Source organism: Mirounga angustirostris, unplaced genomic scaffold (genome assembly GCF_029215605.1).
Source record: "Mirounga angustirostris isolate CCGP_5_RB_7025 unplaced genomic scaffold, mMirAng1.0.hap1 SCAF_10, whole genome shotgun sequence".
Lineage (NCBI taxonomy): Eukaryota > Metazoa > Chordata > Mammalia > Carnivora > Phocidae > Mirounga > Mirounga angustirostris.
The window spans coordinates 89,056,940-89,068,985 of record NW_026991718.1 but is presented as its reverse complement, the minus strand read 5'-3'; the positions used below and the strand labels follow the sequence as shown (position 1 = coordinate 89,068,985).

General features: G+C 52.1%; 1 protein-coding gene across 1 annotated transcript in view; it reads left to right on the top strand.

Moving 5' to 3' along the window:
• Nucleotides 1-10,101, top strand: part of SYNDIG1 (synapse differentiation inducing 1) — a 183,843-nt gene extending 173,742 nt beyond the window's left edge. Inside the window, exon 4 of the mRNA XM_054509985.2 lies at nucleotides 8,885-10,101. Within this exon, the coding sequence (XP_054365960.1) occupies nucleotides 8,885-9,043 (159 nt within the window). The 3' untranslated portion in view covers nucleotides 9,044-10,101. The remainder of the gene's footprint in view (nucleotides 1-8,884) is intronic.
• Nucleotides 10,102-12,046: the final 1,945 nt, after the last annotated feature.

Sequence of the window (12,046 nt, the reverse complement as noted above, 5' to 3'; positions counted from 1 at the left end):
TGTCCCCATGAAAGATTCCACAGTCACACGAGGCAGGTGTTCTAGTGGTCACCATGCTGGACAGCACAGACATAAAACACCTCCATCCTCACAGAAAGCTCTCCTGAAGGGCACACACTAGACAGTCCCTCTCTGACCCAGCCTCTGACCCTCTTCCTGGCTCTTCTCTTCCCCCTTCTCTCCTGGATTCCCTGAGGGGCAGCAAACCCCTCTCCCTCTGTCATGCAGAGCATTGCATCATGCCCAAACTTCAACAGCCACATCCTTCCTGGTGCTCAGCTGCAAAGCCTACTAGGCTTTACCTTGCACAGCAAGGAGGCGTGGTTGTAAATATTTCCTTTGTGGATATCCTTGATTTATATCTTCCTTATCAGCTTGTAGACTCTGTATAAGGCCGGTGATTGTCAACCACGGGGATGCCTCCAGGGGGTTCCTGTACAAGGTGGGAATGTTTCTGACCAAAGCGTGTTTGCACTCAGGAACAGTGGGAACAAAGGCTGCACTGTCCTCTGTTCTTCATTCATTGAGCGAATGTGCACTGAGCCTGTCCAGGCTCCTGAAACGTGCAGCTGTAGGGTGCTGGGTGGTGAGCACCAGACCCCCAGGAGCCCCTCTCTCAGCAGGGCAGGTAAGGCTCCTGTGAGGATACAGTAGGTGAGTTAGGGGTTTAAAAGGCCACTGCAAATACAGAGGCCAGAGAGCAGTGTGGAGAGGAAAGCCAGAGCACACTTCCTCGATTTGCTTCTGTGTTTACGGAGAAATCAGCATCTCCTTTTCTTCTCTCTTACTTCCCTTTTTTTGGTTTTGATATCAAGATTTTACTAGTTTCATAAAATGAGTTTCTCTATTCTTAATGAATGGTTCTTATCTGGTCATTTAATTTTGGGGAGAATCACTTCTAAAAGTATCTTGGAGTGAAAAAGTAGATTTTTTTAAACTATGCTTTCTTCCAATGACTGACCCTCCCCAAAGATATCCGGTAACCTGATTTCTATGCCAACAGTATAGAATACTTTAGCCTATTTTGAACTCTATGTAAAGAGAATCCTGTGTCCAGCTTCTTCCGTTCCACATTATGTTTCTGAGATTTATTTCTTTACCGTTACTGGGTACCATTATTATTTATTCCTTTTTATTGCTGTTGGACATTTGGCTGGCTTCCAGTTTGGAGCTATTATGATGGTTATTGTTACAAACATTCTTATTAATGTCCTTTGGTGAACATATAAATAATATCTCTTAAGTATTTACCAAGAGTAAATTTGTTGTTGGATAATATGCCCATATGTTCAGCTGTAAGAAGCACTGATCCTTTCCCCAAGTAGTGATAAGATTTTACACTCCTACCAGAACTGTATGAGAATTTGGTTTTTCCACATTCTCGCCAATACTTGTGAGTCTCTTTTCCATTTGAGCCCGGGGGTCGGTGTGCAACACTGTTCTTTCAAGCTGTACACTGCTGGGACATGCCTGCGTGCCCAGGAAGGAGAGGTGCCGTTTCTACCCCCAACCCCCTCTTCCAGCTTGCCAGCCATGGTGTCTGGCCATGGTGAGGCCAGACAGGGAATAGAGCAGTCTTACCCAACTCAACCTGTCACACTAGGCCACACACCCTCTGGGCCTGGAGGATGTATACTGCTTTCTTTCCCATCTGTGCATTTTGGTGGGTTCTTAGCAGACCCCACACACATTCTTCATCCTCAAACTACAGTTTGCTTGAGACAAGTCATGCATTTTCCATCAGCATTTTCTGTGGAGGTCTGCTTGCCCCTCAGTTGGTCTCTGTTGGACAGGATCTAAGACGGTCCCCGTGGCAGCCCACCCTGTCTGGTCTTCGATGGGAGGGCCTGGCCTGTCCCCAAAGAGCACCACTTCTTTCAGCTCTGACCCTGAAGCCACTGGCCAGCCCACCTCTGCCTTCAAGATTCTCCAGGCAAGAACTGGCCTCATGCCCTCCATGTAGGGGACACACACAAGACCCCGCAGCGTCGCATTTAAGCTGCTCTCCTAAAGTGAAAGGCAAACACCTACCCTCCTAATGGAGTGAACCTGGGTCTCACAGCATGCTTTGAGGTCCCTTCAGATTCCCTTCCCTGCCTGCAAACACCCAACCCCTTTGTCCTCTCCATGGGGGCACAGGGCTTCAGATGTCTGATTTGGTTCTCCTCTCCTGTTCTGAAAATTGGCAAATGCTGATAAGCGGCTATATAACCATTCCTGGGCCACGTCTCTTATGACGTCGAGCCTCAGACAGAACTTCTAGCTGTTGTGAGTGAGCAGAAGAAGGAAGGAAGGCGAAAGTGAACAAATAAGGTCATGAGCTTCAGCATGCCAATGAACGCCAAGATAAATCTCAGGTCAGCCCAGAGCTGAGTGGGCAATGAGAAGGGGAGCCATATTAGGAAGGGGGGAGAATTGGGCAGCCTGGCTGATCCCTGGCTACGGCAAGACGTGGACACACAGGAAGCAGCAGAGGAAAGCAGGGCCCCCAGTCTGGTCGGAGACCACAAGGAGAAGCCCGTCCCTGCAGATAAAGCCCCTAAAAGTTACCACTCGGCAGGTTCTGTCACTGCCAACAGAGAGAGGTGTGGCTAGATAAATAAGCATAAACATTAAAAAGTGTCCCCCAAGAAATGTAAATTTGCCTTCAGTCCTCTGCAAGCTGGCCATTCTCGTGAAAACCTGAGCAAAATGAGCTTTAACTGAGTATAAGAAGCTTCCTGCCATGTGATAAATGGTGTGTTCCCCTGACATGGTGGACTGACTTGTTGCCTGTCCCAGCCCCCGTGGCACAGCTGACTGACCTCACGCTTAGCCAAAGCATGTTTGTCCTGGTTGCGCATTCTTTGCTGATACGATTTTATTTCTTCAGTGTAAATCCCTTCACTCAAGGGAGAGGAAAGGAAGCCGTTGGTTTTCATGACTTTTAGCACTAATGTTTTCCTTTTGCTCTTTAGTTTAAAAGTCGGGTTTTCTATATATCTTCACAACCAGACAAGTGAGGGTAATTGTGTAACTGAAAAGCCAGAGTGCACATTTAATGTCTCAGTGTGAAATGTTCCAGTGGGGTGTTGAAGGGCTGAACGCCTCCAGGTGTGGGTTTGGAGGACATTTCCCCAGTCGGGGCTGTGGCTGAGCCCTGCCCCCAGGGTGCCCCATGGGGCCCAAGGGCTTCTTGCCTTCTGATCGCAGATTCCTTATGCTCCCCCGTCCCCTGTGACTTTTACTCCCAGCCGCCTTCCAAAGGGTGCAGATCTGGCTCCCACAGAAGGTACAGCTGGGTGCTGCTCAGGACCTTGCCAGCCACCTGCACTTTCTGTTTTCTAAGCAAAAGGCCCCCAGATGAAAGTAACAAACTTCACTCATGACCTGTTGGAGAAAGGGCAGGGAAGGCAAACCCAGTCCCAAGAGGTAAGGTTCCCAGCCCAAAGTGGGAGCAGGTAGATTTTCTTTCCTCTGCAGGGGCCTGAATGGGAAAGGCTGTTTGCAGACTGGACCAGAGGGGCCAGCTCACAGTGTCACACCTCCTTCTGTCCAGTGCGGTGACCCGCGCAGTTCGGCCTTCAGGGATGACAGAGGTGGCACTGAGAGAGAGCTGCCTGTGGGCAACTGCCCTTGGAACATGAGCTCCATGGGGAGGAGCGCCTCTTAGCCTAGTCCCGGGAGCCGGAATGGTCATTGCCCAAATAGTCGGCGCCGATTTGACTCTGCGCTGGCTGGAGAAGCCCCGGACTATGACATCATGCGTGCGTGCCATGGCTTCATGGGAGATTACATTCACCTGGGCAAGGAGGAGCCAGCCTGAGCCATGGCTGCACTTCTGTGAAGGGGCCCGCAGAGCAGATCCCAAGATGCCCCAAGGACAGGCCTCTATCCTAGGAGGGGACTCCGGGCAGACTGGAGGTGAGCAGAGTCATGAGGAAGGAGCCCAGAAGCTTCTGGCAGGAGGACACTGTGAGCAGGTGAAACCTGCCTCCCCTCCAGCCCAGTGGCCTGCCTCAGGCCACAACGCAGTAAGGACGCTGAGGAGACACAGCCCAGGCCCCCCTGAGGTCAGGTCAGAGCCGCCCCACTGAGCAGGTCTCAAATTCCTGAGCCTCAGAAACCGGTAGACACATCAGTGCTTATTCTTGTCTGAAGCCACAAAGTTGGGGATGATGTGTTTCTCCGCAGTGGATGATGAGCACAGCTATCAGGAGAGAGCAGGCTGGTTTGGGTGCCTGGACACCAGCAAGTGTCTCACGGGTGACAAAGAGCCTGGGGGTCAGGTCCTCACAGAGGCTGCTGCAGGCCCACAGCCAGATCATGGCGGGTGCAAACATCTGTCACCCCCATAGCTGTAGCTGCTTCACTTGGGAAATAGATGGCTCACCCCAGTTAGATCATTTGGGAAGGGTCGATTTACAAAGATGGCTGGCAAGGGGCCGCAAGGGACAGTGCAGTGACGGGGACAGGTGTGTCGGAGCCACCACACGTGGAGGCCTGGAGAGAGTAGGATGGAGGGCTAGAACTTGCAGGAGGCGTCAGTGCTGGGCCCTCACAAATGGTGAGCCCCTCCCTTCCTCCAGTCTGATGGGCCTGCTGGGCAGCATTCAGGGAGAAGCTGGGGACCAGAGAAGGAGCCCAGTCAGCCTCCCGGCCACGGGCAGGCAAATGTGGGAGGAGCATGGGTCTGGAGGGCGAAGGGCAGGAGGCAGGAGGCAGTCTCGGAGCCTCCACTGACAAGGCCTACCTCATTCCCATGGCTCCACTGCACAGATGGGAACACTGAGTCTCAGTGTTCCCTTTTTAAAGTCAGTGGAGCATTTGATTTGAAATAAAGTCACACACACTCCCTGGGCTGGGAGTATCCTTGACCCCACAGTGGGAGGGCCTTGGTGGCAGGCCACCCCACAGTGGGAGGAGATGAGGCTGGGCAGGAACAGAGTTCAGGGTCAGAAGGCCACACATGCCATGCTGCAGGCACAGGGACCACAGCAAGTCTGCCATGGAAGGGTCTGTCATGGGCAGCATTTAGAGAGAGTAGGAGAGGTGCAGGCAAATCAGGAGGCAGGGGCCCCAAACAAGCCCAACACCACTCAAGTAAGCCATTTGAATGTCTGAGAACAAGTAGGAGGGGGTGTAAGCCTTCTGTTTCCTTCGGCACACATCACCTTCCACAGAGGAAGGCATTTCCCCAGGAGGACAGACTCAGATTAAGGATGGGGCCCCCACCTGCAGGGCACATTGGCCCTGCCAAAACAGGGCTGAGCCCGATGCTGCCCTTAGAAAGGAGGTGATCAGGAGGTAAAATGCCAACAGATTATAAACTCCTGGGGGCCATAAACCGGTCAAGAGGGAATGAGGTTTGGAAATGACACCCCACCAACTAAAAACAAAACGATGAGTGCCCAGGATGTGGCTTCCCTTCCTGCAAACATCCACATGCAGGAATCAAAATGGTGCCTTGCACACCAGTCGGACAGGCCATGAGGGCACACAGCTACCACAACCAAACGTGTAGGTGGACCTCAGGTTGGGCGCTTCCCTCTACCACGGGCCCGCTGACATGAAAAGGTGCTTCCGTCAGAAAAGGTGGTCACCAGGATGCTCTCCATGCCAGATCCAGGGCTGCCTTCCTGCAAAACAGCGAGTCTCATCCCGGTTTGCCTGGACTGTTCCTATTCCAGCACTGAAGGTCCCAAGTCCTGAGAATCCCCTCAGTCCTGAGCAAACCAGGACAGTTGGCCACCTTGGTCTCGACCTTGCCTGCACGTGGAAATCACCTGGGAGCATGAAAGGCACAGAAGCCAGGTCCCAGCCCAGAGCTTCTGACTTTCCTAGCCCGGGGTGCCACCGGGGCATCAGGAATTCTTAAAGCTCCCTGGCAGTTGGAATGTGCACCAGGTTCGAGAACTCCTGCTGCAGAGCCGTCCGACGGGGTGCAGTTTGTGCTGACGAGACCCACGGGCCGTTCCGAGTACGGGTTCTCGGCAATGCCTGCAGTGCACTCACTTACAAACCAGAAGCTGCGTGTGCAGACCAGGGTGTAGACAAGTCTAGATTCCCAATTAGGACAAGCAAACAACATCAGCTCATTCCAGCCAAGAAGCACCTGTGACGTCCTCCTGTCCCTGCCAGGAGACACGGGGTTGGCTCTATTCCTTGGTACCCCCTCTCCTTCTCCAACCAGCACCCGCCCCAATGCAGCAGTCAGAGCAACTGGGAACGTGGCTGCTTTGGGGATCCAGTGATCGTGGCTGACCCTCAACTCATAAAAACGCTCATGCACACACAGTCTTACTTTCAGCATCAGGGCTTCGAAGACCCCGGGACCCAGGACAAGAACCTTTGCCCTCATGCCTAGCAAGAAGAGCCTGGAGACAGCCCAGAAGTTTTCAGAATGGAAATATTTCTCTGCAGTTGCACCCTCTCAGACAGATGTGCAACCTGCTTCGTAGCCACAGGATCCATTTTCTGAAACAAAGGATGCATCAGACACCACCTTTGTTAGACCAGGATGCCCAGTCCGTGGGGTGCAGATGGCATAGCTACCTCACGGGAGCTTCTGCGAAATGCAGACACCGAGCGGCATTGTTGAAAGCAGACTGCTTGTCAATGAGGCTCTGTTTGCTGGTCCTGACGCATCTCAGCTGATAGCAGCTCAACACTACACACTTCCTGTTGGAACAGTTGCCCTATAACCAAACAAATCGTAGATGGAGTTCTCCCAGCTTGGACCATGAGAGTCAACCGTGGAGCTCGATTCCCCAGCAGACGCTCCAGGTTCCTGGGGTTGAGAGGGCTGGCTGTGAGCTCAGAACCCACCAGAGGGGAGCTTTGTGGGGTTGGGCCAGAGCTTAGGTCAAGGCTGCCCCATGCCACTACCTTCCTCGTAGAGGCCACCAGCGAACCCAGGAGCATGCACCTGGGGCCAGTACCACCTGGAAGTGTTTGAAGGGAGCTGATCTTGTACAGCCCACTCAGCTGGTCATTCAAGTGTGCAGTGAGTGCCTGCCATTCCTCAGGCTCCAGGCAGACCTCATGGACAAGGCAGACGTGGACCTGCCTCTGGAGTTTACGGCTGAGCCAGGAAGACAACTACTAACAGTTACTGAAACGCATGGGCTCCGATAAGATAGGTCAGTTGGGACAAAGGTGCTCTGGTGGGGCCGGGGGGGGGGGGGGTTGGGGAGGGCTGTGTTCAAGGGGAGGGAGTGCCCAGTGCACCCTGCCCTCCTCTCTGCACATCTGTGTCCTCTCCTGGGGGCTCGGGCTGGTGATAATGAGAGAGAGCAGCAAAGCCCCATTCTAACAGAGGGTGCCCGCCTGGCTAAGGAAGGGCAGTTCAAGTGAATGATGTTATGGGACGCTGGAGTGTTAGAGAGTACTGCATTAGATAAAATGAAATGCAGCTAATTAAGGCTTAATTAATTAATTAGTATTGTCCTAGGAGGCTTCCCATTCTGCATTCCCTTAGCTCTGCTTCATTAAGAACTGTCGGCAGCAAGCTCCCAAGCTCCCTTCCAAGCCAGAAAATGAGGGGAGGAGGACAAAAACTGACCTCCAGCATCCAGCAGGGAGGGAAAAAGAGGCCACCAAGTGGACCAGGGTCCCTCCTCAGCCCGACGCAGAGATCCACATCTCATCGATCAGGGTCAGGACTGTGGAGGGTGGAAATTCATTTCACGAGTTACCTCTGAGTCTCATCCTTTGTGGTCCATGGCACATGCGGTGACATATTTTAGTTTGAGTAAAGAACATACCGACTCCCCTGCCGGCTTACACAATGCAGAAATACCCCCGAGGAAACGCGGAGAGGGGGGCTGGTAAAAATCTGGCTTTCTGGAGATGGGCCGGAGAATGAGCTAGGGGAGTGGGCTCTGCCTTTACCCTGACCACAAAGAATCCCCAGCCAGCTTGGGTTAGCTCTCCTCAGCATCATATGACCCTCCCAGGGGTCAGGGTGCCATGGTAGCCTCCACCCCCTCAGCCAAATTCACCATTTTACTCAGCTGGTCCCTTCAGGATGGTTACAGCTGCAGCACACGACAGTTCTCCCACTCTTGGGTCACGTTTCTAATCTCACTTGTGGAGGGGGACGGCAAAGGAAGGGGTTGGGGGTGGGTACATGGGATATGCTACAAAATACCCAACCAGATACAACATCCAAGACCTCCATGTTCCCATCCACCCCGTGACCTCAAGAAACATGAGTATTATCAAAGCAACACCTTGTTAGGCAACTGAGTGAACAGAAATATTTTATTGATGGATGAGTTCTACCAACTCCAGCTATGGTGAGGAAGGATTATAGTTAGAAATGCACAATTCCATGGCCACCAGCTGAAGAATGATGTGTTAAGTATCCTGCAATTGATTTAATGATCTTATGCCATACTTTTCTCTCTGGGAAGTGAGAACTATCATTTCCTTCCCCACACCCCTACTATGTTGTAAAGATTAAATCAGGTAAGTGTAATATATTTTTAAAAATTCAGTGTTATTCAAATGAAAGAAAGGTCATCCTTCGGTAGAAATGAGGGTGCTGGGGGTGTCATATCTCTTCTCTCCCTCACATCCTGGTGCCCAAGGCCCCGACCCCACATTGGTGGTGGAGTGCTGCCAGCCATGGACATTCCTGGGGGCTCTTTTCTTTCCTTTCTTTAAGCTTTGCCTGTCTTGCAGTCTAGGGGGGCAATACTCCCCCATTTCCTCTACCAGTCACGGAACAGATGCCATCATGCTGGGAGCATGCCCAGTTACCCCTTAGGGAGTCCTCCCTGTCTGGTGTCAGCTAAGTTCAAGGCTGGAAGGGCGCCAGAGGTGGGCACCCCACTCATTTCATTTGCTCTGACTTGCTCATCCTGACTTCCTTTTCTCCTCCCTCCTTTCTCTCCAACAGACAAACAAAGCCGTGGCCAAGGGGGACTTCCACCAGGCCAGCACCAGCTCCCGGAGGGCCCTGTTCCTGGCTGTGCTGTCCATCACCATCGGAACTGGCATCTATGTGGGCGTGGCCGTGGCCCTCATCGCCTACCTCTCCAAGAACAACCACCTATGAGCTTCATCCAGGCGCTCAGGGGAAGAAGCCAGGGCCAGTCGTACGCAGATGCCGAGAAGGCAGGGCTGGCAAGGGGTGGACACGCGGGTAGACACACCTGTGCGATGCTGTGCACTAGAAGTTATTGCCAAACGACTCCATAAAGCCCTGGGATTTTCTACCCAGGAATTTCTTTTGTTTTTACCCATTAATTTCATTTTCAGAGCACTGTGTAGAGCACGAGGCAGATGGGCACTGCTGACCCTTCCAAAGGGAAGCTCCAAAGATCCTGACCCGCAAAGCCGTCTTGGATGGATTCTGGTGGATTCGTGACAGTGCAGCCCTCTCTGCAGCCTGCCAGGGCCTGGAATGCCATAGCATTAGCAATACATGAACAGTACATATGTGTTTATTTTTTATGGAATATGGTGCAATAGGCAGAGGGCAGGGGACACATCACTTCTGTCTGTGGCCCTGCTTCACTCCTCCAGCATTCCCCCCGCCCATGAGCCTTCCCTGCAGGAAGAAAATGGGGCTGGCGGGAAGAGAGACAAAACTGCTGACAGGACTGCCAGCTGTCACTGGTCTTCAGATGGATCCAGCCTTGAGAGTGCAACGTCAGAATGAATAGCATGGGTTCTGTCCCCAGGCCCAGTGGATGCTCCCTCCACGCTGCCCCCAGCCTAGGAACATCGGGCCTCCTTTGGAATGTGTCCAAACTCAGCAGCCACCAGGCACCAATATGTGGGCCCGGGGCCTCATTGATCTAGGGCAGGGGGCAGGCCACAGCCCTTCCCAACCCCTCCTGGAAGGACCGAGGTGTGATCCGGGAACTGTAGGCAAAGGAGCTATGGGCACCGTCTCAGCATAAAGATGCCTGTGTTGACAGTCACCCTGGCGATAAGCAGTGACACCAGTGATCTTTAAAAGGAAATGAACCTTCCCTGTCAACTAAATGAATAGCTATTTTCTTGTCATTTTTTTAAGTGCAACTACTGCTTCATGCTGCTTACATTATCAGACGAACGCTGAGAAATAAGTAATCAGACATTTTAATACCATTTCACTGCTGTTTTACGAGTGTTCATTATTTAACAAAAATTATCTTTTAGCTTTTCTTGCTTAAGACTTTTTTTTTTTCTAATGAATATCCATTCTTGGGTTTCATTTTTTACTTCTCACTCGTCTTAAATAACCACAGAGCAACTCAGAGCTCAGCTGGTAGAAGAGTGGGAGGGTCTCCTAAGACAAGGGTCACAACACCCCTGGCTGCTTAAGTTTTCACCTTGAACACCATTAATATCCTTGTCCTAATAATAATATTAGGGGACACAGAGAACAGTGGTTCCATCCACGGCACTTAAAAACTCCCTGCCACCTGGATCCCAGCCCCAGAAATCCTGATGTCACTGACCAGGGCCACTATCTGGTCGTGCTCGTGGGCAGCACAAGTCAGATGTCCTGGAATACAGACTCAGGTTTTCCTCTCCCTCACCTGCCCCTCTTCCCCTTGCCCTTAAATGCTTCATATTCTGAAAGTGTTTAGCACTGCCTTCCTGGGCCAAATCCAAGATCCATCTAGCATCTGTCTCTAGTGGATGCTCCAAAAGTATAATCTAAGACCCTAACCCGAAGAAGAATATATAGAGGAAGCCCAAAGCTCCCTGTAAGAGTCACAGTAACTTGGTGATGGTGCTCATGGATTGGGGTCAAGCCAGTTGTGTGATCCATGTGGGTGCACATCTCTGAACCTCATCTCTAGGAGAGGATAACAAATGTCCACTTCCGAAGACTGCTGGCGAACTCATGGACATGGAGCCCAGTGCCTGGCCCAGGTTGGCGTGCCAGAGATGGGGTGGCCGTGGTTGCTCCCAGTGTCCTGGATAGCCCGTCCCACGACTTGTTTGTGTCCTCCTATCTTCTCGGCCCAACATCTCAGGGTGTATTCCTCACGCCAGATCTTGTGCGAAATGGCCTATTTGTAGTGGTCCTAAATCGGTCCCTTTTAAGTTCAAGAGGTGCCCAAAGTTCTGTATCTTTGGATTTGGCTGAGAAGTAGAATCCACCCCATATGTTTACCCCACCATCTCCACCGCCCCCGTCATCGCTGCTGTATCCCAGCCCCTTGGTGCCCAGGTGCTCTGTCCCCTGCTAGACCACCTTCCCATCTTCGCTCAGCCCCCTGTGTTTCCACATGGAAAGGCTTCAGGCTAAAAGGACTCAGCCTCTCTGTACTTTCTCCAGTTCTGCCAAGCCTTTCCCAAGAACCAGCACAAGACCGTATGGTGCAGGTGGCCCTAAGGGTGTGACGGTGCTAAGGTCACGGCCAAACCAGTCAGAGGACAACTTGAAGAAGCATGTGTGGCCTTGCCGCTCACACAACAGGTAGAAACTCCACCTCGCCCCTGACCACAGATGAAGATCCCCATTCCACAGCCACTCATTTCAATCTTGCAAAAACCCTTACTACAAGCATTTTATAAGTAATTTTTCCTCAAACTTATGTGCCAGGGAAATAGCAGTCAAGATGCAACCCCAACCATCACATCCTAAGCCCACTCGGCTTCCTCTTAAAAACCACACGGCCTTGGCATAACTCTACAAAGCAAGAAAAATCACATCTGGGCACAGATCACATTGTTTGTGGGTCAAGACTCTCGGGAATGTAAAACCTACTTTGGTTTGTATTTCACAGCATATCTTTGCCAGAGGGTGGCGGGAATGAGTAGGGGGGCTGGGTGACTTCCCTGGAAAAAGATACCTTGGTACATGTGGTTAGGGCAGGTCCTCTTCCTCTACACATGTCCCTCCCGCATCCTCAGAGATGTCCCTGGCCTGCCTACCTCACCCCCCTCAAGCTCCTCTCTGCCCCTGCTTCACTAGGCATCCCCGGATTCATCAGCGGTCCTCTGCTTCACCGAGGATCGCCACTTCACCGGGTGTCTCCGCCTGACCACACAGTCCAGCTTTCCCCGGGGAGCTACAGTGGCTCCTGAGGAGGACGCGGTGGGAGGGGCTGCATCC